The sequence below is a fragment of the Engraulis encrasicolus genome, chromosome 10, assembly GCF_034702125.1.
Source record: "Engraulis encrasicolus isolate BLACKSEA-1 chromosome 10, IST_EnEncr_1.0, whole genome shotgun sequence".
Lineage (NCBI taxonomy): Eukaryota > Metazoa > Chordata > Actinopteri > Clupeiformes > Engraulidae > Engraulis > Engraulis encrasicolus.
Window position 1 is genome coordinate 50,276,980 of NC_085866.1, and position 26,755 is coordinate 50,303,734.

Sequence of the window (26,755 nt, forward strand, 5' to 3'; positions counted from 1 at the left end):
AAACAAAGTAGCTGTGAATACGCCCTTACTTTCTGAATAGTTTGCAACAGCTCACAATACAGTAGTTACAAACTCATTTCAGCAATTAATCAACGAATAACAGTAGGCTGTCATTACGTGACAGTATTTTCACTGAAGGGTAACTATGTAATATGAGGCTAACTATATATTTTGTTCAATCTTTCTTTACTTTGTGGACTTTAATCAGTTTTTCTAGATATTCTAAGGGTATATACCCAGTCTCTCTGGTTTTACTTTCCCCCCCCTTGCAAACCCCAAGAAAATAATTATAACAAACAGTTGTAATGGCATCATTTTGTAGACCGCATAGTGCTTTACCTGACAGAGAGTAAGTACACAGGGGTCAATTTGTAAATAAGCATCGGAAAATGCTCCACGAACTGCAATTCTATCCAGTTTTAATAAAGACCCTGGGACGAGCAGTCTCATATTGCACAGAAAGGACAGACAAAACTATAATAATAATAACACATCTTCACATGATTAAAAAAAAAAAAAATGGCCACGAGAGAATGTTCAGTTTCTGTTGTTATATTAAAATGCAAGAAAAACAGACATGTCTTAAGGGTTCAATCCACACACAATCAAAACATATCAACAACAAAAATCATGTCTTTTTTGTGAGCAAATGTACAAAATGTGAGTGGATTTGTAACTGCATAGATCGGGGTGGTAAAACACAGGTGTGTTTTAAGAATTGTGCAGCATGGCTATCAAACCCACTGGTTCCCACTGGGTATTTCAGCTCCACTCCACATCCCTGCTTTACACAAGTCACGGCATATTTTGCAGTGTTAACTCAACACTAAGGGGAGCTAACTGTATATACTGTAGTTAACGCATCCTCAAGCTGCCAGGCAACGCCTCCCCACCCCAACATCCCCATCCTCGATTCTTGATGCGTGTTATGTTATATGCATCGTCATTGGAGAAGATACCTGCGTCACACATTTTTACACATGTTAACGTTTGTTTTTTTTACGCATGTTAACGCAAGTCAACTTGCGTCGACAATGTAAGAAGCCTGAATTTATTGTTTGGTCGCATTGTGGCGAAGTGTTCTGCAACAGACTTTCGGGTATGAATACGACGGTTTGGTATGCGTGTTCGACCAATTACCCAACATTGTTTTCTCTGATAGAGAGACAAAGAATCTCCCTGTCTGTTTCAATTAAACATGGTTGCGTGCATCTTGAGCATAGCCTCTGAGTCAACGGGAAGTTTAAGGGATTTTACAAAGTTCCCCTTGCGCTAAAAAGTATTGGGACCTATTGACCCATATATTAAATTTTCTAAGTATTGAATTAACACTGCAAAATATACTGTGTGATTCACAGTAGATTATCCTTCACCCCCCCACCCTCACCCAACCCTTCCCTTCCCTTCAGTTCCCGCACAGTAAACATAGTTAGGGCTTATATAGTCCTTAGAGGATATGTCCCCTATTTCACACATTTAGCCTTTTTCTGAGCTGTCTGTAATGCAGTGATGCAGTAATGAGTGGTCCGTCCTCACCACTTTTTTGATGTTTGCTGCCATCTCCCTTATTTGGCTCAACCAGCCTTAGAATGGCCGTCTATGAGCATGCCCATATCTGTTCTTAAAACCACCTTTAACATTTCCTTTCCAAAGGAGCATCTTATCAAGTGGTTAGGGGGCATTCACTGGCATTCCCCAACACAGAATCCAAATTAGCCAAATAACACACAAAGCATTGCATTGCAGATAACTCAGATAAAAGGCTAACTGTGCAAAATGGTGGACACATCCTTTAATTAAAAACACATTTTCTTACACATAGGGTCCAGGCAGGCACACAATCACACATGTTGTCTCTGAAATGAAGTTTTGCATGTGCTCTATTGCATTCCACTGAAACTGGTCTGTGTGCCACCCCACTGACTTGACAGCCAAGCAGCAGAAAATGTGGAATTCTACCGCTTGAGGGTTATTTTGATGTGAAATATTAGTTGGAAGTGAAATAATATTATTAATACCATTGTTTCCTAGTTGCTCTGGTGTCAAATTAAATGTGAGCCGAGTGCTTGTGTGTTAGGGAATAAACGTTGCAATGTGTAGGGCAAGATCAAAATACTTTCAATAATCAGCAATTTCATGGTGCGAATCTTGCCAATGACTGTGTGCTTTTAGGTTACTAAAACTCTGAGACCCTTAAAATAAAATAAAATAAAACATTAAGGACTACAGGCAGTCCCAGCACTGTGTTCATCCTTCCCCTGATATACAGTGTAGGTTAAGCTTAACCGCTGTCTTCTTCTACTTGCAACTCCATTAGTTTGTTTTTAAACTAAGCTTATAACCGTCATAATGAAAAACCATGATTAACATTTTAAAAATATTAACTTTTTTCTTTTTGAAAAAGGTACCCACAAAAAAACCCATTCATTCCCCAACCCATCCCACGCAAAAAAAAAGCATTAGATGTAATCCTCAAATGTGACAAAACAGAGGGAACATAAAAGAGCTGTAACTGTGGATGGGAAACCAGGTAGAAATGTCAGTCAGGGAAATAATCCATTCTGAGAAAAAAAGTAAGATTTTTAAGATAGTGTCTGTAAAAATTCAATAATCGTGATCACTGAAATACAAAAAAATATACAGATCTATTTATATTTCATTCCCAATTTTTGTTGTGCATAGGAGTCAGCTCCCACATTGGAGGTCGAAGTTCAATCTGGCTCTCCCTGATGCCAGAACAGTCCAGTTCAGATGTGGCGCTCTGTGTTACTACACGTCCGTCTGAGGTCCAGTTAAGTCTCGCAGTGTGGAGAGACCAGCGCTCACTCACTCACTCACACACACACACACACACTCGTTTTCATATTCATACATGTTTGTCTAGAGTTCCAAAGAATTTTTCGCCACACTGACACCACCAAACCTCTTCACACATGGGAGAGGACTCCATGTCACATGCCCATACAGTATGGTCCGTTTCAATAAGTTGATCCAGTCATTTCCTCTGGTGTTGTATCTCAATGTCATCGATGCCAATGTTTTTATTTAATATTTTGCACACAAAAAAACACGATTCAGAAGCTACCCTGTCATTTGCAAACTGGGTATTGAATGGGGCGGATTAGCCTCTCTGAGCTTGCTGGACCGTGGGGAAATATTAAATCCTCCACGGGAGCAGAAAGTAATGTAATGGCATGTAATGTAATGTAAGGGGTGAGAACCAATAAAGGCTGCAGGAAACGACTGAAGGACGTATTTAAATGGACCCTCTGACACCAGACCAGTTGGAGCCTGACCAGTTAGGAGGTTGGTGGACTACCCAAGATTAGCACACGTCCTTGGTCTCACCACTAACTCCAGACCATTTGAAAAATGGTGGGACTTCCAGGTGTAGCACATATCCATAAGTCTCGCCACAGGCCCCAGAACAGCTGAAGCGTGGTCCACTCTGGTGGACTTCCCAAGAAGACTAGTATTATGTTCTCGTAGATCTCCTGTAGGAACCAGCGAGGTCTCTGATGTTAGTACTGTGCTGTACATATCCTTGATCACACGACTGACTTCCGACCAGATGAAGCCAGTTGGATGTGGACTCCCGATATCAGACCCAGCACATGTCCTTCTAGATGTTCTGCAAAGGCCGGTGCAGTGAGGCCTCCAATGTTAGTACTGTACATGTTCTTAGTTGCACCACTGACCTCAGGCCAGTTGAAACCAGTTAGATGGGGACTGCCCAAAAATCCGATCTAGTACATGTCCTTGTAGATCTCCTGCAGGAGCGGGTGCAGCGAGGTCTCCGACTCTGTCTTCTTGATCATCTGCACCAGCTGGGCGTTCTCCGTCACCAGCTGCCGCAGGTCGGCCATCTTCTGCAGCAGCTTGGGGAACAGGTGTGCTGCGTCCGGGTGGTGCACCTGCAGGTGCTGGTCTAGGGACTGGAGGATGCCGTCCTGGATCTGCTCCACCTGCTTCACGTTCATCAGCCCCGGACGGTCTGGAGAGGGGACACAATGGTATGTCAACGATTGATAGAGAAAGACAAGATTGATTTATTGATTGTTAAATTGATCGCCATTTCAGCAGCTATGGCTATATCATGGCCAATACAGATAGAAAAAAAACATCACGCCACATTTACAAAACTAACGAGAAAGACAAGACAAACAGACAGACAGGCAGCTGGCTGAATTAGAACTTGTCCAGTAACATTTTGTATTTGCTCCACCAAGTTGGCTGACAGACACAAACAGACAAACTGAAAAATGTTCTGATGACTTCACACATGACAGTGGTTTGATTGATTAATTGAGAGTATTCAAAACCAGATAGTAATATTTACATCACATATTATTGTAATGGAAAAAAGGGGAGTCAGAGCACGCAAAGCGTAAACACCAACAGCCAATCACAAGACGCGCAGTTTTAGATATGGAAATTCACACCCATTTATAGGAGCCCGGACTTGATCCCACATTGTTGCATTGGTAACCCATGGTATGATTTATCTCGGTTACCATATTGGAAATCTTTGCCACCAACTCACCTCCGCAGAGGATGATGGCGGCGACGAAGAGGGCGAGGTCGCTGTCGTCCAGCTCCAGGGCGTTGAACTTGACGGCAAACTCGAACTTGGGCTCCATGATCTCGCTGAAGGGCTTGCGGAGGCTGCGCAGGAACTCGCGCGTCACAAAGCCCTTGCCGTTGGCCACCAGCAGCCCGTCCTTGTTCATCAGAGACGGCAGCATGGAGAAGATGGCCTCGTGCACACCGTACTTCAGTAGCGTCACCTGAAACACACACACGCACACACACACATCAGAAAAAGAAAGGTATTTTGCAGAATATGGCATCATTATCTACATCATCCCCACCGGTCTCATAGGACTCATAGAACTCCATGTTAACTGCTAGCTTGGAGGTAAAATTTGCACTGCCGTACTCCGAGAACGGTTGAAAGTGCAGGAGAACGTAAAACCCAATCATTTAACTCAAGGGGAGGTGTAAAATAAGCTTATTTGTAAAAATGGGACAGTATCACTTAACCCATTGATTCTGGATGTTGCGTTGCGCAACATCGGCCCTGCCGCCTGGAGTAGCATGATTATTACAAATCTTGGTATGTTAGAGCTGAATGAACATATTCTAATGCAAGATGAGGGTCTTGGCGTTTAAACGCAACTTATTGCATGTTTTTATGTGCTTCAGAGGCTGAGATATTTAGGTTTTTATAGGCTGAGGGCAACTTTTAATAACTCTTAATAAGGGCTTAGGCATTCAGCAGCCTTTTTTGCAGGTGCCTTAGGCATCAATGGGTTATGCAGTGAGGCAAGATTAGGCATTGGGAGATGACAAGAGACTAGATTCAAACCTAGTAATAAAACCAAAACAGTTTGGATCGATCCAGTCACAGAAATACAGATAACATGTTCTATATTTATTACATGTAATTTCTTGCATGTTGCTTTAATATGAATCTCTGCAACAGGAGCTACAAAGTCACTGCTCAGTGCTCACTATTAGTCTGTCAAAAACAGGATAGGGAGGCATGAAATATTATGCATATGCAGTTGGCAGACAGATGACCAGTCCCCCTCAGACTCATCTCCTTCATCAGCATTAATACAAGTTGGCATTCATGCATGGCCATTGGGGAAGGCTGTTTTTCTTGAGCTCCCCAAAAGAGATACCCCATCACCAGTGGCTGCTCGCCCGTAGAAGCACCAAGCCCCCACAGTTCAAGCTCAGTGTGAGGCCATTCTTGGCTAACAGTCTCCTTATTCATGCATTAAGGCTTGATTAAGACCTTGGACAAGAGAAACGTTGCCCTTTGTGGAAGAGCTCAAGGCCACTGTGACTCTAATTAGAGTCTCACTGCAACATGGAATTCTGGAACATATACAGTACACAGGCACACATATATTTCAAGCTTTTGCAAATTCTCCCTGTCTACTCAGACACAAAACAGATGACTCAGCAGTCATCATTTATTGTGAAATGGATCAAGTCAAAATTGGTGTTGGTAAAAGAACACTGGCATTGCTATAAACACATTTTTTCAAGACTTTTGCATAATGTGTATGTCTAGTCCATGTTTGACTACTTTGACGGTTGACCATTGCTTCACAGTAGTCACTCCATGCTTCATCACTTTGTCCACCAATTACCTTGCCCTCAACCTCTTTTGAATTAACGCCCCTGGACCTCATCATAAGCCTCCCAATGCCCACTTGACCTCACCATAAGCCAGCCAATGCCCCCCTTAGTATTAAAAAAATAAAATGGACTAATCAGCTGCATGTTTCTCAACGTCTCCTTAGGGCTCCCCAACACACCCTGGGGGGGGCTGTAGAGCCCCTGCTGAGCAACACTAACCTAGCCAGTGTATACGTCATCACCTTGTCCATCAGCCATTACCTGGTCGTTGAGGAAGAGGTCCACAAAGCCGGGGATGTTCTTGGCGAACTCCGTGAGCTCCCGGACCGTCTCCACGGTGGTGCACTGGCAGCGGTAGAAGACGTGCACCCCGATCTCCTTGTGCGGGGGCGCCCCGTTCACCAGCTGGTTCCACACCAGCCCGTTCTCCGCCTGCCACAGCGAGTCCATGTCGTGGATCACGAACGGCTGAAGGGGGAGAGAGAGGAGAGCAGGTCAGAGGAGTACACCGAGTCTTTCGCTCTCACATGCACACAAGCATACAGACTCTTTTAGAGCAACAAACCTTTTCATCTATAGCCACAGCTGCTCTATAGTTAGCAGACAGCTTTGACCAGGCCCAGGACACACTGGCCCTCATTTATCAAAGCAGCGTACGACGAGAATCATACGTACGTCATGCGTACGTTCTTTTTCTACGACCAGTTGGCATTTATCAAATCTCATCGCAAGCGCAGGAAAGATGAAATTCTACGACTGCTCTCAGACAGTGTACGTCGTTTTCAAGTTGGACTTGAGATGACTATGATCACCAACTTGAGCAGCAGTTGTAGCGCAACAACTCATTATCATAAATATGTGGCCTACATAATTACAAAATGTTTTTACATTGTATATTTTGGCTATAAGCCAACGTCTACGTGTTTGAATTGGTGCATCCTTCCTGGGAGCGCTGCGATAATTTTGCATAGGTCAACAACTGCAAGACAATTCTAATTTGTGATATGACGTGATGTGTGAATATTTGTGCAATATACAGCCACGTATTGGAATGTGCCTTCAGTCGTGGGATCAATGACCGACGTCCCTTCTTTTTAACAGCTGGAAGTTCATGCGCACATCAATCAATAGCCTACAGTAATAATCTCCCGGTTGAGTTTCGATGTTGGATCGCACACAACTACTATCTGGCATACACCAGACACGTGTGTGTCCGATACCACTTTATAGTCGTCAATAGGTGGTAAAAGAGCCATCCCATCGAAGGACTGGAGCGCAGGAGAGAAGCAGGGAGCACATGAGCGCGAGAAGGACGGCGCACTGGACATGTAAAACTCTCCTTCCCAAACAAATGGTTTGGGCACTGTTTGTTGGCCAGTTTCACGTAGGACCCTTTTCTTGACCTCGTTTACAAAAAAGCTTTATCATCATACATTTAAAAAAAAAAACAATATTCATTAAAATAAATATCTTCATTAGGCCTATGTCTACTGTAGTCAATCAAACATTTCATTGTAACCATCATTATTTGGAAATCAATGTCTACCCCTTCCATATTGAGAACCGAAACACTGTTGACTGCTGTTGATTATTTCCACGTTATTTTGTTGTCTACCACGCGTAAGGCCTAATTTCAAGCTGTCAATGAACCAGAAACGTGGCTGTTTTAGCCGGTTTGCGTCTCTCCATGTCGCAAACTCAGGGGTGCGGTCTCCTTCCCGCCGTTTTAGAGAAGGTGTGATTATTCTAATTACGATGGTTTTCAGACGCTGGATTTATCAACAGCCGCTCGCTCTTACAATGAGATTGGAGAGGTACACATGTTTAGTAAATCTCACTGGAGCCTCGTCGTACGACGAGATCTGCGCTCATTTCTGAGATGGTTTCTACGCAAGTTTGATAAATGAGGGCCAATAATCTCAAAGCGGGTCCCCAACCAATAACTACAATCCAATGAGGACCTAATTCTGGGCCCCACTCTCCCTGGGCGTGGGACACCAACCACAGCAGAGCAGAGCAGAGCAGGCAGAGTAGCACATTAAGGGTGAATGACATTATCTATTCTAAACTCCTGTCCTTCCTTGTACTCCCTGTTTCTGTGTCTGTGTCTGTGTCTGTGTCTGTGTCTGTGTCTGTGTCTGTGTCTGTGTCTGTGTCTGTGTCTGTCCTTCCTGCCTGTTGTTGGAGGCTTGTTGAAAGTTGGGGGCTTGTGGAATAGATTACTGAAATCACCCACGTTGGGGATCACAGGGAGAAGGAAGACGTGGCAGTCTTTTGCTTTCCACTTTCACCCGTGTCCGCCTCTACACAAATAGGCAATTAGAATTGCCCCAAATAAGGTCTGCAGGTGTTTGGTGGGTAGATGTGCATGTCTGTACATGTAATTTGCTTATAATAGACCACTGACACAAATAAAAGGCTCGCTGACCAAATGAAAGGCTCACTAAGTGTTTGTCAGGCAAGTGTGTGCAGGCACCTAGTGTGTGGCTGTGGCAAGGCTGTGATTTTACAAAGGCCAAAACAAGCAAAGAACTGTGCGTTACAGAGTCCACTAGTGAAAGTAGTTGTACACATGCATTTTCATGGTAGAAAAAAAATCAAGAATTCCTCATCAAGGAAAGACATATGTGTGTGGCACCATGTGCCACATACCTAGGGCGATGTGTGTGTGTCTGTGTCTGTGTCTGTCTGTCTGTGTCTGTCTGTGTCTGTGTCTGTGTGTGTCTGTGTCTGTGTGTGTCTGTGTCTGTGTGTGTCTGTGTGTGTCTGTGTGTGTCTGTGTGTGTCTGTGTGTGTCTGTGTGTCTCTGTGTGTCTGTGTGTCTCTGTCTGTCTGTGTGTCTGTGTGTCTCTGTCTGTCTGTGTGTCTGTGTGTCTCTGTCTGTCTGTGTGTCTGTGTGTCTCTGTCTGTCTGTCTGTCTGTCTGTCTGTCTGTCTGTCTGTCTGTCTGTCTGTCTGTCTGTCTGTCTGTCTGTCTGTCTGTCTGTCTGTCTGTGTACATGCAAGTGTGCAAGTGTGTGTGGTCAGTGGCCTGGTCCTAGGTCAATAACGCCCCCCACGGCCCCCGTTCTCTCCATACCGAGGTGCAGCTGGTCTTGCCGGTGAGGATGCTGCGTGCCTTCTTCTTGGTCATGTTGAGGTTCTTCAGGTAGGCGGTGTTGACGGCCTTGGCCAGTGTCTTCAGGTCGGCTCCCCCGCTGCTCTGCACGCTCTGCTCTCCCGCCAGCAGACCCGCTACCAGCTTCTTCTTCTCCGCCTCCGGCATGCGCCCGTACCGGATCGCTAACCACACACACACACACACACACACAGGACAGCACAGGGGGATTAAATATAGTTGAATGTTATACACGAGTTACATTATAAACTGGGGGAGGCATTCACCTGCACCAGATCTCTAAGAACACACAAGGGGGGGTTTAATTCAATTTATAGTGATTATTTAATATATTACTTTACATTGCGTTACATAGAAATGAAATTATATATCAGTCCCTCCAGGATTTTGCACTGGGATTTTGTGATTTTTGCGGTCAAAATGCCTGATTTTGTGGCGGCATTTTCTCATTTTTTGCAAAGATTTTGTGGCATTTTCTCATTTTTTGCAAAGATTTTGCATCCCTTTCTGGGTTTTTTTGGTAACTGAAAACCACAATCAGTCTAAGCAGGCTTAAGACAAAAGAGAGAGAGATTCAGAAACACACTTCCTATATAATAGAATAATAAAATATTGTCAAAAGCTGTCAGAGCGTCTTATTAGCCAGTGCGTCCAATGTGTAAAAAAAATCATGGCCGCGACACTCATAAATCTCTGTCGATATTTTAGAACGACTTCGGGGGAAAACGGGACAGCGCGTTATGAAAAAATACTTGTGGGTATAGCCTACCACTAGGCCTAATGAAGAGCGTCGCGGGGTACAGTAGCCAGGCTGTATGCAAGCGTTACAATGTCACCTGTTGGAAGACGCGTCTCTCTCTCTCTCTCTCTCTCTCTCTCTCTCTCTCTCTCTCTCGTGCTCGTATTGGAAGCTGTTGCATATTATTTGCTTGATGCAAAGTTGTGATGGCATACACGCTCTCGTTGACATGGTTGTGTGCATGGTTGCATGGATTCGCAAGACTTTATTGCAATAACACAGTGAAAGCGTGGAAGGGCCGTTCACTTCCTATCTCGGTGTCCTTGACTGAAACAAGTTGCAAAACTCCACACTTCCGAAACCTTTGCGATCGGCACTACAGTGATTGTTATCAGAAGGCTTGTGCCTACGCATAGACATAGACCCTTAAATTACAAACATTAGCGAACATTGAAAAAAGATCAGACAACGACCGTCGGGTAGCATGCTCATGAAAGCGACAGGGGAGAGTGGAGAAGTTCCGCAAACATGTAGCCTAACGTAAGATGTTTGCTACTGTGCGACAGTACCGCCACTATTTCATGACTGCATATACTTCTTCGTCATGGACAAATGGGCAACAATACTTTTTCCACCCAGGATTGCACTGAAAAGTAGGCTACTGCTGTTAAAAAAAGGTCTTGAGTGTGCAGCATCGAGGCCTGCGCGTAGCCTATGGAGGGGAGGAGAGACGCGGAACAGCTGAGATGAGGGTGACTTCCGAAATAGCAGGCAATTCTTTTTCAATGTTTCAGTGACATATTAACAAAAATGCTTCGTATTGGTTTTCGTCTCCGGTGGTATTGTAGTCACATTTTTATTTTTTTGACGAAAATATAAATCAATAAACTCCACAGAATGTTGAAATTTTGCAGGAAAAATGCGGCTTTACAGGAATTACGCGGCATCGTGAAATTATGCGGAATATCATTGAATTTGCATGAATCCACGCGATCGCTGAATCGCGAAAAACTGGAGGGACTGATATATACACCTAGCACTCGGCAAATGTGGGTAGAAATGCCCAATAATAAAATGAATAAAACACAGATAAAACACAAACGCATACAGGTATAAAAGATTCCTAAAATAAATGATTACAGTTGTAGACTAATGTTTAAACCCCAACGTCACCTGAGCAGACCCACATATGGTTTGATGTTATATTTTATGCATTATACATTCACCAAATATACATTTAAATATAATTTTATTATATAAATTCATTATAATTTTTCACAACATAATAATTATCTATTCCTGTACCACTTGGCTGTGGGCAAAGGGCTTTAAAATTATTAAGTATAATTTAATATCATATAGAAATTATTATATTATACACTCAGCACTCAGCAAATGTATTGGATGGCTGCGGTTATGATGTCGTCCCTCACTTTCCAAATTCAGGTTTTACTTTTCATGAATATTGTATTTATAGGCAGAAACTAAGCAGTGTCCTACAGCTAACTAAACAATCAATATTTAAAGCACCACACTTTTTACATTTACCACATCTAAAAGATCGTTTTACTTATTCACAGACTGGAAAACTATCAATCTCATCAACTATCCATCTCACATACCATACATGTACTACACGTGACCACTAGGGGTCAGACTGAGACTACACTTGATATACAGCTCGGACACAAATGGCTTTTGCAATTTCCACAACATGGCCAAGAGCATGAGGAGGAGGCAGTCAGTTCTTTGGAAAAGTGTTCCCAATAATCCAACCACAAACAAGCTATATCAAAACGTACAGTTGTGTCACCAACCGAAAAGGAAATAAAAAATGTGTGGCACAGCTTATCCACAAACAGTACACACATTTTTTGTGTTGAAAAACAAGCCTCAAGCAGCAAAATGATTCTAATCCTTGAAGATCCTGTACCCAAGAGCAGACAGGGGTGTCATCAAAGCACCACAAGCCAGGCCACGCCCTCCTAGTGACGCACCATCTTCTGTGTTACTTCTAGACAGGCCAAGAGCAATGTAAATTATAATATCATTTCTAATCTCCCGAAAAATTGGGAACTCCACCCACTTTGTCGGACACCAGTCAACCAGTAGCAAACCTAGGGAGGTGGGTCAACCATGGCATTTGGGAAACATTAATTGTTATGATCTCGAAGAGATTTGGAAGTCGATCATAATCAGGCTGAGCACCACAACAGGAGGTGCCAAGGCTGTTTAAAAGCATGCTGCCTCTCAGTGGGCTAAGGCGCCATACCATAAATCCGGAGACTCAAATCCTGTCTATGGTGAATTCCTGCCCCATGCCTCTACTCAACATGGAATCATACCAAAGCGTTTAGATAACACACCGAATTGAACAGTCCATCGCGTTTGTGCATCACGACTTTGCATGTTAACGTGTGCTCCAGAATGGCAATGACAAAGTCATAGCGCATTACCAAAGGCCCTGTGCAATGTCATAGTAGTGTAGTACTATGGTAGTAAACTGTTGACTGACTATGATAGCATTGCACTGGAGGAATGGTGTGCATTATGGGGCTACAAGAAAACAGACATTTGTGGTCGACAGACACTCACCGTCGTGGGACATGCCGAGTGCGAGGCACTTCTGGAAGCGGCAGTATTGGCACTTGTTGCGGCTCTTCTTCTGGATCTTGCAGGTGCGGTCACAGCGATCGTACTCCAGCTTCATGCGGATGGTGCGTCGGAAGAAACCCTGTGGTGGAGGAACAGCGGGCATTAAAGATGCACTCGGAGGATGTCCACCTTTGATCGTCAAAACGGTTCAAAACTTTGATGACCCTCCACGCAAAACTGTCAGCATGACCCTGCCCTACGGAGAAGTAGTAAATAGTCCTATTCTACCTTTTTTTTTAAACGTTGATTGACCAACATTGCTGCTTACTGAATGTTATACTAGCCTACTTCCCGAAGGCGGGGGCATTTAGTACATTTAGCCTATTGATAATGTTCTTCAGACACAACAAAACACTACAGGGGGCTGATGGTGTGATCAATTTTAGCGAAAGGGTGAGACGTTTCTGAAGCGGTTAGGCCCCTACATCGAAACATATACTAACAAGGTAGGTACTTTGGAATGCTTTTTGTAATACATTTCGATGACCCTCCTCTAGCGAGCTTAAAAAAACTTTGATGACCCTCCCCGCAGCAATGAAAAAAATGACACGACCCTCCCCTATTTACTTCCGGTGACCCCGAAAATAAATAACAAACAGTCCCTTAGCCATGTAAAGAACCCCTGAGCAGGAACCATGACTGAAGTTTAAGTTTTAAGTCCTCTACAGCATGTAAAGAACACCCTTGTGGAGGTGGAACCCATGACAGAGGTGTACGATGCACTATGTTAAGTTTTAAAGTGTAAAGTAAAAGAACAGACTTGAGCGTTCCTCATTACAACATTCCTTACAAAGTACGTTTTGAATTTTTCAAATCAATGTTGAGTTAATCTCCAGTTCAATATAAATTTCATCTTGAGGTATCTTGAGGATCTTAGAACAATGGTACAAAAACTAGGCGAGCACCACAGTGAATGCAGTTACATGTGAGGAATATTCTTATTTTAAACGGACTGGTGACAATATTCTGTTTGAGCACAAGTCAATGTGCCCGTGTTCCTACAATATCCCAGTTCAGTTCAGTTCAGTTCAGTTCAGTTATGGTGTATTTGATAGGGACAGATACACATCATGTAGGCTGCACAGCAGCCTAACAGAAAGGCATCATAGCATTTATAGCCATAGGCTAATTTCCAATGGCTGTCCCTTAAGTTCCACACATGTAAATTGAATATTCCACGACTTGTATTAAAACAAACACTGTCCGTATTCCACTTGGAACTGGTAACAGGCAGTCAAATGAGGCGGATGACATGAATACAGAAATCAGCCGTGACAAGATAAGTCTTTGTGACAGAGGTGTGGGCTGCCAGATTAACTGCAGCCATTGTGATTAGATAGCTAGACCTTGTGTCTGTCTGTGCCTTTCACCATGTTAACGCTACTGCTGAACCAACTGAAAAAAATTGAAACACTGTACAGTATTAGAAAAGTTGAAGGTCAGGTTAGCAGGTTACTGCTAATTTCAGAGTAACAGCAAGGATACACACACAAAAAAATTAAACATTGTACAGTAATAGAGAGGTTGAAGGTCAGGTTAGCAGGTTACTGCTCATTTCAGAGTAACAGCAAGGATACACAGTGTAGTGGTGCTTCAATAAATGTGTACCCTCATTAAGCACCGTTCTGCCAGTAGAGCACTACTGGCAACAACAACAAAAATGTTACCAGCCTAGTACTACACTACTACGAAATGCCAGTCTTCAGTAGTACATCCTTGACCATTGCCATTCTGATAATAACACATGTATAACAGGTGTTTTAGTGTCAAGAAGTGTTTCAGATTAATAATAACAATTTGCGTTTTGTATCCAGTGAGGTGAGTGACCAAACTTGCAGCCTTCGCAGGATGTGTACTCGGCCCTCGGCCTTGCAGCCCTCCTAGTACCAGAGTTTTATTGAATCAATTTAACCATGCTTGATGAGTGTTTAATAAGCATGTGTAAAACGTTTAATGAGTGTTCAATAACCATCAGTGCTTTGTATGAAGTCAGGAGAGCGGGCCTCAGCCATGGCTTAAAAGGCCTAAGGCACTGTACCGATATCCCGGGGACCCAGTTTTGATTCTGACCCAAGGTGACTTCCTGATACCCCCATATCTCTCTACCGCTTATTTCCTGTCACACGCTGAAACTGTCCGGTCCTAACAAAGGCGAAAAGACGAAAATACATACGTATATATGTTTTTAAAGTCATGCGGGCTCACCTTGCAGCCCTCGCAGGCGTGTACTCCGTAGTGGAAGCCTGAGGCCTTGTCTCCGCATATCCGGCACTCCACACTGATGCCCATGCCAGAGGGGTCGTCCCGGCCCAGCCTCAGCTGCTCTGTCAGAGACATGGAGGGCGTCTGGGACATATCTAGACACGCACACAAGCCAGCATACAAATGAATGACACACAATAATAAACAATGTAATATAGCACGTTCAGACACAGATAGTTCAGAAATAGATATGCACCCATACAAAGCCAAGGTGTCAAATAAATAGCTTTAAACAATAGCTTAAAGTACCTTTACATTTTCACTGCTTATTGTACTTATGTGGCAATATAAAATCCTTTAGTATCCCTTGTATATAATCCTTGAACTAAGAAATGTCCAACACACCCTTCATTTAGATAATAGGCACACAAGCAGTCACCTGTGAAGTTGGAATTTGCGCTTACAGTATAGCCCGCAAATAACAGGTAGGCTAATTTACTTGTAGTACTGCTATAAATCCATACTGCCCTCCTTTAACAATGGGCAACAGAGTGCCACCACTCATCTATTAAGTTGGGGATTGAACTTTATTTGCAGTACTGCTATGAAGCCATGATTCCCTCCTTTTTAATCCAAAGCGACTTACAGATAATTGCAGGCTATTGTTCACAGTCCCTGGCAGCAATGTGGGGTCAAGGTGCCTTAAGGGCTCAAGGGCACTTCAGCCATGGATGGAGGTGTAGTAGGATGGAGTGATAAGGGCTCACCTGTGAAGTTGGGGTTTGTGCTTGCAGACACAGGGCTGGCATGGGCACTGCCTTCCCCGTCCCTGCTGCTGTCATGGTGGAGGCTCTCCTCCTCCTCCTGCTGCTGCTGCTGCTTGCCCTCCTCTCCTCCTTCCGCCGTGGTGGTGTCGTGCCCGTTCTGGAGGCTGGCATCCCAGGCGGTGCTGCTGCCATTGCCGCTGCCACCGCTGCTGCCCACGGGCGACACCTCTGTGCCCTCGCTGCCCTCACCCTCGCCTTCGCTACCCTCGTCCTCCTCCGAGCCCGGGTCCTGCAGATCCAGCGCCCGCCCCGAGTCCAGGGAGAGCAGCTTCCCACCGACACCACTACCACCACCACCAACACCCCCTACTCTTCCTGCAGCTCCCACCCAGCCGGATTCCCCCGTGACTGGGGACAAAGATGCCCCAGTCGGGGTGGAAGTTGCGGTGGTGGTGGTGGTGGTGAGAGCACCGAAGTCCCTTCGTGGGGATGTCCTTGCTTTGCCACCTGACCCGAACGTCTCTGTGGTGCCCCTGCCCACGGTCCGCAATGACGGCTGAGCTGCCGCCAATGCGCTCCCCTGCACCTCCTCCATCACCCTCCTCCTCCTCCTCCTCCTCCTCCTCCACACAGGAGACTGCCAGCTAGTGCTCAAATCCGCTCGGTGCCATCTTCATCAGCAGCAGCAATAGAGTCCTCATCATCATCCTCACTGTTGCCCAGTGATGAACATGGCTGTCCTGTTGAGCAAAGACAAAAGACATCAGTTCTGAATTGATGGTATCCCAATGGAAAAGTCTAACACAAAAGCCCAACCTTAAAAAAAAGACTTCTTACGAAGACCGACACCTTTTTATCCATCTTGTTTTCTGAACTAAACAAGTACACACATTTTTTCCGTCCTCATTTGTGGGATACAAGTTATCTTTGGGTTGAACAAAAGACAAAAGGAGCTGCCATACGTCTCATCATATCAAGTCATATCATGTCATCATGTCCGGATTTAATGGGCTCCAATCCTATGGAGGTGTGGGCAGTCGGATTAACGGTCTCATTAGCCACTGACAGATGGCACATCATAATCCAGTCTGACACCCTCTGGCACTGGCGTGCCAACCTTTAAGAGCCATGCGATGCCACTGCTGCCCAATGTTACGTCACCACTACTTCCACTCTGCTGGACGAAAACCATGGGATTGCCCAAAATGCCAACATGCGCCTAATGGTGATGAAGGTTCCTGATCAACTCATTTTGTACCAGTCATGCGCAATAAATAGGACATAATACAGCCTGAGGGCATGCAGAACTGTCATTCAAGATCTATGAGAGCAAGTGTTTTCCGGATTACATATTAAAAGAAGATTTACCACTTGTCTATTACAGCATAAATTTGTGACCGGTCAAACTTAGTCAAGTTTCTAATTTTGTAGTCATCTGTAACTGTATTGACAATCATGCTTCTTGACAAATGTGCTGCTTATCTGTTGTTTTGGACCAGAAAAGTACCAGACTCAAATGTTGTCTATATTAAAAAGCTTGAGATGCCACAACGTCGTTAGACACAAGGAAAGGAATATTCATTTCAGGTCAAAAGGGCTAGGGTTTATTATTGTTGTTGTTGTTGTTGTTGTTCTATGAAATATGAATGGCTGTGGTACCACCCCATCACAAGTCACAATACACCATGTATTTACTGAAAACTACCCAACTTCAGTGTCAGTCTCTCTTCTTTGCACTTTAAAAGAGGGACTTGACAGTGAATACTGAAAGACAGGCCACAGACAAAGGGCTATTCTGTCTGACCAAGAGTAGAAGCCAACACAAGAGAGCATTCCAGAGTGTGAGAGTCGGTTTTACGTGACTGAAGTCCAGGGCCTGGAGCATGTGGAAAGCATTTCTCAAGCCCAGTGCACTATGGGGGTCTCTGCTGGGAGCCACACAGCTGCTGAAGGAGCGCCTCTCGCCCCCTCACATCCTCCACACCACCACCACCACCCTCCCAAGACCTCCCCACCACCACCACCACCCTCCCAAGACCTCCCCACCACCACCACCACCACCAACCCCTCCACACCCTACTCCCACCCAATGCACACTGAGAGACCCCAGTCACCCCTCACATACTCCACACCACCACCATCCCAAGACCTCCCCACGACCACCACCACCATGACATCGCCTCCCACCGACTGCACATGGACCCTCCACACCACCACAAGCCCAACCTCTCCACACCCTCCTCCCAACCCACTGCACACTGAGATACCCCACACATCCACATCTTCTAAACCCCAATCACTGCTCACGGACCCTTGACGTCTCACGCCCTCACATCCTCCACACCACCACCACCACCCCAACCCCTCCACACCCTACTCCCACCCAATGCACACTGAGAGACCCCAACCACTGCTGGAACCTCTTCATACATATCCCCACACCCTGCACAACATAGATGGTATATCCACACAGTATATCACACAGGCTGACCCATCTGACGGGCGGCGTGGTCTATCAGGAGCAGAGCTGTCCCTGCCCCTCCACAGGGTGTCAAAAAGTTTTGGAAAGTGAACTGTGCAGGTGCTAAGCTTATCTCATCTCACCATCTTTAGGCACTTTGTTCTTTTTGTTTTGTTTGAAGTTTCTCAGTTGAGTTTTGCAAAAGTAGGTCGGGTGGTGTGAGAAAATCAGTGAATTGAATTACTAATGAACAAGGGGAAGAGTTTGTTCATGCTAAGCTTGAGCAGCGGTATGTTTGTAATATATGTTTATAAAAACAGCAGAACTAGCACAGTGCCAGAAAAGCAACGCATGAGTGGACAAAGGGGATTAAAAATGGGTTTTTAATGGAATTTAAAATTAAAAAACACATGCTGTAAGCTTAATGACAAACGATAACCACAAACCACGGATTACTCACAGAATATTTGAATTTAGAAAAGAAAGGCCTTCCTAGGGCCAAACGCTGCCTATATTTCAACACCAATGACTGTTTAACAAAGTTCAGACAGTAAAGCCTAGGTGAACTTTGTTTCACCCCTCACTATCTCCGTCTCTCCTGCTTACCTGGCTGTCATTAAACACCTGCCATCTGCACAGTCACTCCCTCGCGGCCTGCACTGCTTGCCTTTCCCACACTACACTGCCTTGTCCTGCGTGTCACTGTCACTTATCACCCTCTGCAGCCCCTGTGTAGTGTACACGCGCCCCCAGTAAACGCCTCTGAGAGCAGCTGCTAAGGGCGCATGCTGACGTTAGCTGGTGGCACAGGGGAGGAGTAGACGAGGGTGGTGGCATAGGGACGAGGGAACAGGTAGAAAGGCACACAGAGAAGGGCACAAGGGAGGAGGGCACAGGGAGGAGGGCACAGGGAGGAGGAGATGAGGGTGGTGGCACAAGGAGGAGGACGGCACAGCAAGGAGGAGACAAATGTGGTGGTGGCGCAGGCAGGAGGGAGGAGGAGGGAGGAGACGAGGGTGGTGGGAGGGAGGAGTTGACAAAGGAGGACACAACATGATATTGGCATAGGAGAAGTCAACTGGCTTTACATAGTCACCGCCACACAGTTTACCACTTACTCTGTGACCATGAGTGTAATTTTGCCTCGAATCAAGATATATATGTTTTAAAAGTAATAATAAAACATAAAATTCAGAATACAGGAGATTGTAGTTTTTTTCTGATCGTCGACATATGGGTCATCTTCAACACACCTGCCAGCTGAGGTATGCTAGTTTTTTTTACAAGCCTCGTCAAGATAACACGGATCGGTACGGCACGCACACACACGCCCCCTTCACCCCCATTACGCCATTCACTCTGGGTCAGAGAGCTCACGTCAGCCCTTTCACGTCATGCCCTTTCTGCTCACCACGTGACGCCCGGCTGTCTTGTCTACTTACCTGACGCGAAAAGGAGTGGCATGATGCACACGCGCGCAAACACTCACGGACACACACTCACGCACGGACACACACTCACTCACGCACGGACACACACACACAGTTTATGGCTACGATAAGGCGCAGGCAGAGGAAGAAAGAAAAAAAAAAGGGCCTTTGTGAGTGTTTGCTTTGGCGACGATAAAAGCTGGCTGTTGAGGCAGCTCCTGGTGATTGCCCTTTAGCATAGAGGCAATCCAGACTTGGCAGGCCTGTCCATTCACAAATATGGAGCAAAAGCGCCAGTGTGAATGAAAGGCAACCTTTCACACCCAACGTCCAGGCAGTGGACTGGGCTTGGCGCATGGTTGGGAGGGGAGGGGGACATGGTGGAGCTACTACTGCTGGGCTTAAGCTACACTATCTTACAGGCCTATTCAATAAATGTGTGTGGAGGTGGGGGTGGGGTGGGGGGCTCCTAGTGCAAGTAGAGAGCTAAGTAAGAAAATGAAACAAGCGCCCTTTTGAGATCCAACATGTCTGCATTTTTTTTGGGGGGGGGGCAGAAAATAGGGACACACAGGCTCTGTTCTGTGGCATGCCTCGTGTTTTTTCCTCTGTTGCATGGGCAAAAAACTCCCCCCTGAGGACTTAACTTCCACCCTCATTCAGCTCCCCTATTCAGTGTGGTAAAGACAGCGCGAAAAGGACAAACATGTCCGGACAACGAGCCTCAGTCCTGCTGCCGTCACTGAATGTAGCCCAGCACAGCAAGTGAGTGAGTGATTGAAGCCTATACAAGGAATGCACACAATCATAATAATACAGGCTGGAATATGACAGGCTCCTGTGATGCTTTTAAGCAACGCTTTAGTCATTTTTCTCTCTCTTCAATTGCCCCGCTGTTTGGAGGCTTCCTTCATTCAAACTGCAGAGAGATAGCCCTCAGGTCCTCCAGACTTGCTAGTCCGTTGAGGATGGCAAAATGAATTCAGAAAATTCATCAACCATTGCATTCTGGCAACTTGGGATTCCAGAACGCTGACCAAACTGTACTGTATTCTACTGTGCTGTAAAAGGTAAACTGTATGGTAATGAATAGTGGTGTCAACAATGATCGATTCAGCGATCCAATCCAATGCAGGGCATGGACGATCCAGAATCGATCCGGCAAGTTCCAGAATCGATCCGGCAATTTTTTTAAGTTTCGGGAGCAAATGAATGTTAAATTAAATAAAAGCACTTCAAAACATTGCAAGACTGATACAGACTGATACAGAAAACAGCCAATAAATTGTTGCTCAGTATCTGACTACTTGTATTGCCCCATCATGACTGATTAAACATTTGCTTTGCTTTCAGTAGAAATGTAATGAATTGCAATGCATTGTAGAATTGAATCAGATCGGATAGAATTGAATCGAATCGAAACCTCCCGAAACGTGATCGAATCGGATTGTGAGGGCAGTGCTAATCCACACCACTAGTAATGAAGTATCATGCTTTTCATTCAAAGAGGAACAGAATGATAAAAGGAATGGAAACACTGGGTCATTGGAGATGAACTCCGTAAAGGAAAATATGTGCTTTGAAAATGAGCCCAATAGGTCCCTCTTAAAGACTGAATAAGAGAACTGCTTTAAGTGCAATGTGCATCCATATTGATAATGAGCAATGGTTCATCGGATGGTCCAAATGACAAACAAGACAGAAGTCATTCACAACACAGGCCCACCGGCCCGATTTACATGAACTCACTGACACAGACACTGACACTGAACTCACTGACACAGAAATGCCTTGGGGTGGGGGGGCATAAAATTCAGCGCCAGCTTTAAGAAGAGGACCAAAGCTGCCAATATGCATTAGCCGATACAGGAGTGTGTTTGGGTGTGTGAATGGGGGTGGGGTGCGGGATTCACAGGCTAGAGGGTGAGGGGGGGGCAGACAGGGCTGGAAAACAAGGTCACGTCCTTGGCCACTCTGGAATGGGCTACATCAGAAGCAGATGCGCCGGCCAAGGCTAGGCTCATTGTATACAAGGGGGGGCTGGCTGAGAGAAAAGACTCGGGTAATCCCAACAAGAGGCTTAGCAGGTAGGCTATAGCGACCCAAAAGACACAGACTGCACACAATCACACTAAGCCAGACAGACTACACACAAACACGGGTGTAAGCCAGGCCAGAGGGTTCAGTAGGACTATAGGACAGCATTAGAATTTCCCCCAAAGCATTAGGAGGCCTTCAACATACACCGCCTCCGCAATCACAGCAGAATTTCACAGCGAGAAAGGGGATCCATGCAGGCCTCTCCACAGAAGACTACTAGTCAATGGGGTCTGGCAGTACAGTCATCCATGACTACACACCTCTGTCCATACACTGTGGTTTAAGCTTGACTGAGCCACTTTACTTTCCTCTCCTCTCCTCAATAGCAGAATGAGAGACAGAGCCGCCTCTGGCTACACAGTACTGGGAAGTGTATCAGGTGCACGGGTAGCGGTAGAGGCTGTTGAGACACGTTGAAGTGGCAACCCGTTGTGCTGGTTTGGTGAATGCGACGTCTGTGGGTTATGCTCCCCTTTCAATCCATACGCAAAGTCGTGACTCATGCTGAGTAGGCTTGGCGAGAAAACATTCCACATCTTGGTGCATGTGTAGCTGCAAGTCCATGGTATACAGAACCCTCCCACATTCAGTTGAAAGTGTGACATTATTATCTATATGTGTTTCATTTTCAAGGAGAAACAATGAAACAGATCTTCACTGCTGCTATCCATCCAAATTCCAATCAAGGACGCATACCGGTATTTCATTCAATCAATCAATGATGCACGGCGCTGCTCTATGAAATAAAGTCAATAATATTGACCAGACGGTGTGTTTGTTTTTGTATTCATTCATAGAACTACAGGGTAGAAGTTCTCAGATGCTGACACCTGTGGCATGTTGGACCACAGACTGGTTTCTGTGTGTTTGAAGTGGAGAAATTCCCGAGAACTACATAGACAGTGACGGATGTGTACTAACCAATTATTCCACAGTTAAAATAACACAAAGCTCAAACTCAAATGGGCCACTCTGTAAAAGTTATGCTGGGTTGGGTAACCAGTTAGCCCAATGTCAGGCTGCTAGCTGGGCTGGACATTTAATCTGACGGGATTCACAGCTGGCTGATGTTGCTTACGCGGTGTTCACCTGGATGCAAAAAAATAGACGGAATTCTCCATGATACTGTTGCAATTACCAATCAAATATAAAGTATCGGGAACACAAACGAAATGGAAAAAAGGTACATCACATTCACAAACCCATTATTTGGCTAGTTAGCCAGTCATACTACTAGCTTGCTTTGCTAAACACAAAGCATTGTCCACATAAACACATGAATCTACTACGGCGATAACTACTGTTGCACATGTGAATTGCGCTAAGCCCTATCTCCTAGTCAATTTAATTGAATAGGTACCTACAGGACATGTGTCAAAATGTGACAACTAAAGTGGGCTAAAGCAAAACCAGTGGGGATGCTGACATTTGCCCATTCTGTTAGCAAACAAGTGCTACGCTGCTCAGCTGCTTCCAGGCGGCTAGCAAAGCAGTGAAATCCCGACCCTTACCTGATTTGTTGAGCTCTTCTTGCTTGTCCACCCAATGGAACTTTTCGAGTACGAATATCCCAATATTTGCTCGTGAAGGGTCCTGGCAAACTGTAAGGTTGCTCTTGCTAATGCCTCAACACCGAACTGCGTCTGTAAGGAGCCGGAGAGAGCTCACATTATCCACATTCGATAGTGAGATCACTTTGTACCGACCGCTTTTCTGCCTGCACTCGCCTCTGTGTGCTAGCTAGCCATCTAGCTCTATCGACCCAGATTGCTAACTCTCGAGCGGTCTGTCAATCCTTGAGATTGGAAGTAGAACTAAACACACATTTCCTGTTGTAATTCTCGCACGGCGTTAACCCCAAACTGTTCTGAATGTCCAAGATCTTTTACTAAGTGATATAAAAACGTTTACTTTTCCACAGAGGGAAATACAGGAATGAAACTGTCTTAAACTTTCTCTCTATTTTGTTGTGTTCAAATGTAGGCTAGTGCGGATGTTCGACGCTCCACTGACTTTGATTGTCTTGTCTGACAGCCTCTAGCGGCGCTCACTTGGCCAAACGTCAAGCATGGCGTGATCAGTGAACTAAATCAGAACCCTGGACAGTACCGCCAGAGGGGGCTGTTGAAGTATGGATGCAAATGGCAAGTAGGGGTTATTACAGTAGTTAAAGCCTAGTTATCAAACTTCTTAAGACTGCATTCGTGTATATTTCTTTGTCTACGGAAACTTATTTTAACCTGTTCAGAAGTCTCTTATTCAATTCTCACTAAAAATGTAATGCCAGTATGATGTTAAACACAGATCTTTAAAACAGACAGATCACCACATAGCATTCCCTAATGGTTTTGGTAAAAGCTTTATTTTACAACAGTTCTGGAACAAAACATGAGTTTTATCTGCAAAAAAACTACCACTTCAACCACCACAAATGCACAGTAACAGTAACACAATTCTTGAAAACCTACTATATTGCAGAATATAGCCTAGGCCTAAGACACAGTGAATCCAGACCGTCACCTCACCCATACAAACTTAACACACACTTTCTGTATATTTATTCGGTTGACACAGTTTTGAATACAAATTGGTAAAGAATGCTATTAACAGCATGCACATTTAATATTGAAAAAAAAAACCACCCTTCAACTGAAGTTTTGAAAGAAAAAAAGTGTCTGCTTGCCTGGTATTCACACCTGTGGATTTTGAGTAGTCTTTTGAGCACATCAATCATGTTATGTAAATATCAGTAGGCATAATGCTTGAATTGCTAATTTACCCAATAATTATTCACCTGTATGGCAACAGCAAAATGCCGGCTAATTGCTTTTAGGATTGCATGTTTTGTTTTGCATTCCTAAATTGCGGTGTAGATGTCTGCCATTAATTTTTAAATTGGTCCTTAAAATACACTTCATTTTTCAGAAAGTTCCCCCATTAAAAAACAACACAGTACATTATAATTTTGTGTCTTTTGTTCTGTGCATTAGTTCTGCGCATCCCCATCATCCTTATGTGCATTCATGTGTTTTTATGTAATATTACCTGACAGAAATACAGCATTCTGGACTTTATCAGTGGACCAGAGAAAATGATGACACAGCTCCCTTGAGACTGAATTAATGTCTTGCCTATAACTGCACAAACACCACAGTCCTCCTACATAACCTTTGGACAGGGTTGGACAAACTGGAGAAAGCAAAACACCTGCCAGATATTTCTTATATGCCTCTTCTGCTAACACATGTGATTGCAATAATTAGCTTATGGACTTAGCTGAATGGTTGTGGTAATTAAGATTAGCTGGTGGTTCATTCAGAGAAACTCTTCAGAACATGTTTTGACAGTCATCAAGTGTCTCTTTAGCTCTAAGTTAGGAGGAAGCTCCCATACACTCCCATATCTTTTCGAACATGGCTTTCAGTTGTGTTGGAACAAAACGACTGATGAAATGGTCGGTGTGTCGGAATTTCTCTGAGGTTCTCAGGGACCATAGCTGTGAAACCGTGCACAGTATCTATTTCAAACGCACTTTTTCAGCTATTGATTGATTGTTATCGGTTGTGCTCTTGTTTATTTATTTGTGCTATTAATGTTTTCTGTCAACATATTTTAAATCCTCCACAGTTCGACAATAAAGTATGTACAGGGTTTGGACACAAGAAATGCACACACACAGACACAAAATGACCCAATAGAAAGAACACAGACGGGTCATTTCACGTGAAATCAGACACTTTGGGACCCGACCGACCCGGATTTCGATCATACTTGGTGTGCCTTTTCAGTAGCAAGGTAGCACCCCAGAACTGCATTGGTTTGAATCTGACACTAATATTAAGGGAGAAACAGTCTAGGAAAGGTTCACATGTGAGGGTAGGACACTATACATTCAGCCTTGAATATATCAGTCAGTGTTAGTCACAAAAAGATGCCTGTGGTGTTGTTTGAAAGCTCTTTTCTGGCTCTACATATTACACAATCACCTTGGAATAAAACTACTCTCAGAATATGAATTATGATAAATTGAAAAATTAAAAATTGAATATCTAAAAAAACCTATATTTTAAAATGGCCAGTTCCTTGTCCAAACGTAGCCGGCAATGTCATGAGCAGCACCTAAAATGCTGGTGTTCGGTTTGTTATTCATTTCAGAGAGAATTTGACTCACAAATATGGCGTCATACAGACCACTTACTAATAATATGGTAATACCATAGTAGCATCACATGACAAAACAAAAACAAAACAAAAATAGTCAGTGTCCATGGTCCCAGGTTTCAGAAACTAAGGCAGATGTCCATTTATACACACCAAATGATGATATGTGAATGTTTGAACAGGCATCTTCCCTTTACCGTACTTTAAAGAGATAATCAATGGCTACACTCTCATTTTGTACTCTACCAGTGCATTTGAAGCAACAGCTGTGTCTTTTGTAGATAATGTATAAGTACGTCCCGTTGCAGTTACAGGTTCCACTACCAGAAGCACATCCTGATGATCCATGACAAGTCTATCTGGTCTGAAGGGAAAAGTGAAGGATGGAGATGGCCCATGAGGATGCAGGAAGTTCAGTTTAACCTCTCCAGTGCTCGGCATACATTCCTCAGCACATGCTAGCCACCAGTTGCCATCATATACAGCTACAACATACCCTTTGATGCTTGAAAATGTAATACATTCCTTTACTGAGCTCACTCTTTCAACTCTGCCTTCTCTGAATGCTCAAAATGGCCTAACTTCCACTGTGTCCATTGACAATGGGCAGAAGCTGTGTAGTTTTTGAGTACCTGGAATAGTTCTTGCAGATTAAAACCTTTTCAACAGGTTCTCAGCTTCATGATGGTACATCTCTGTTGTGGCAAACTGGCAATGGATGTTCTTGACATTATCCTTGACAAATTCAAACAGTTGGTATGGCGTTACAATTTAATTGTCAATAGGACGTTGTAGACTTGCTCGTGCAGCAAGACATTTAACTGTCCCTCCAACGCCATCACATGGACCTTTGCCATGTGATGTGGCAAAAAAGTGCCACTCTGCAGGTATGTGAAAATCTGCCTCGTGGTGGCTCAAATTTGTTGTGTTTTTAAGGTTCTTATATTGTGCAGCACAGCCATCAGAAAAA

General features: G+C 44.4%; 1 protein-coding gene across 2 annotated transcripts; it reads right to left on the reverse strand.

Annotated features, from left to right (window-relative positions):
• Positions 1–402: 402 nt before the first annotated feature.
• ppardb (peroxisome proliferator-activated receptor delta b) lies at positions 403–23,679 on the reverse strand. Of its 2 annotated transcripts, none has more exons than XM_063209214.1 (8): positions 23,136–23,679; positions 15,634–16,368; positions 14,870–15,021; positions 12,605–12,743; positions 9,232–9,434; positions 6,415–6,621; positions 4,544–4,787; positions 403–3,994 (listed from the first exon to the last, which is right to left on the reverse strand). In XM_063209214.1, exons 2-8 carry the CDS (start codon positions 16,226–16,228, stop codon positions 3,747–3,749), a joined length of 1,788 nt encoding a protein of 595 aa, XP_063065284.1. In that variant the 5' UTR covers positions 16,229–16,368; positions 23,136–23,679; the 3' UTR covers positions 403–3,746. The 2 variants fall into 2 exon arrangements, with proteins under 2 accessions (XP_063065284.1, XP_063065283.1); XM_063209213.1 differs by having other exon boundaries at positions 15,634–16,373.
• Between the last annotated feature and the right edge of the window lie 3,076 nt (positions 23,680–26,755).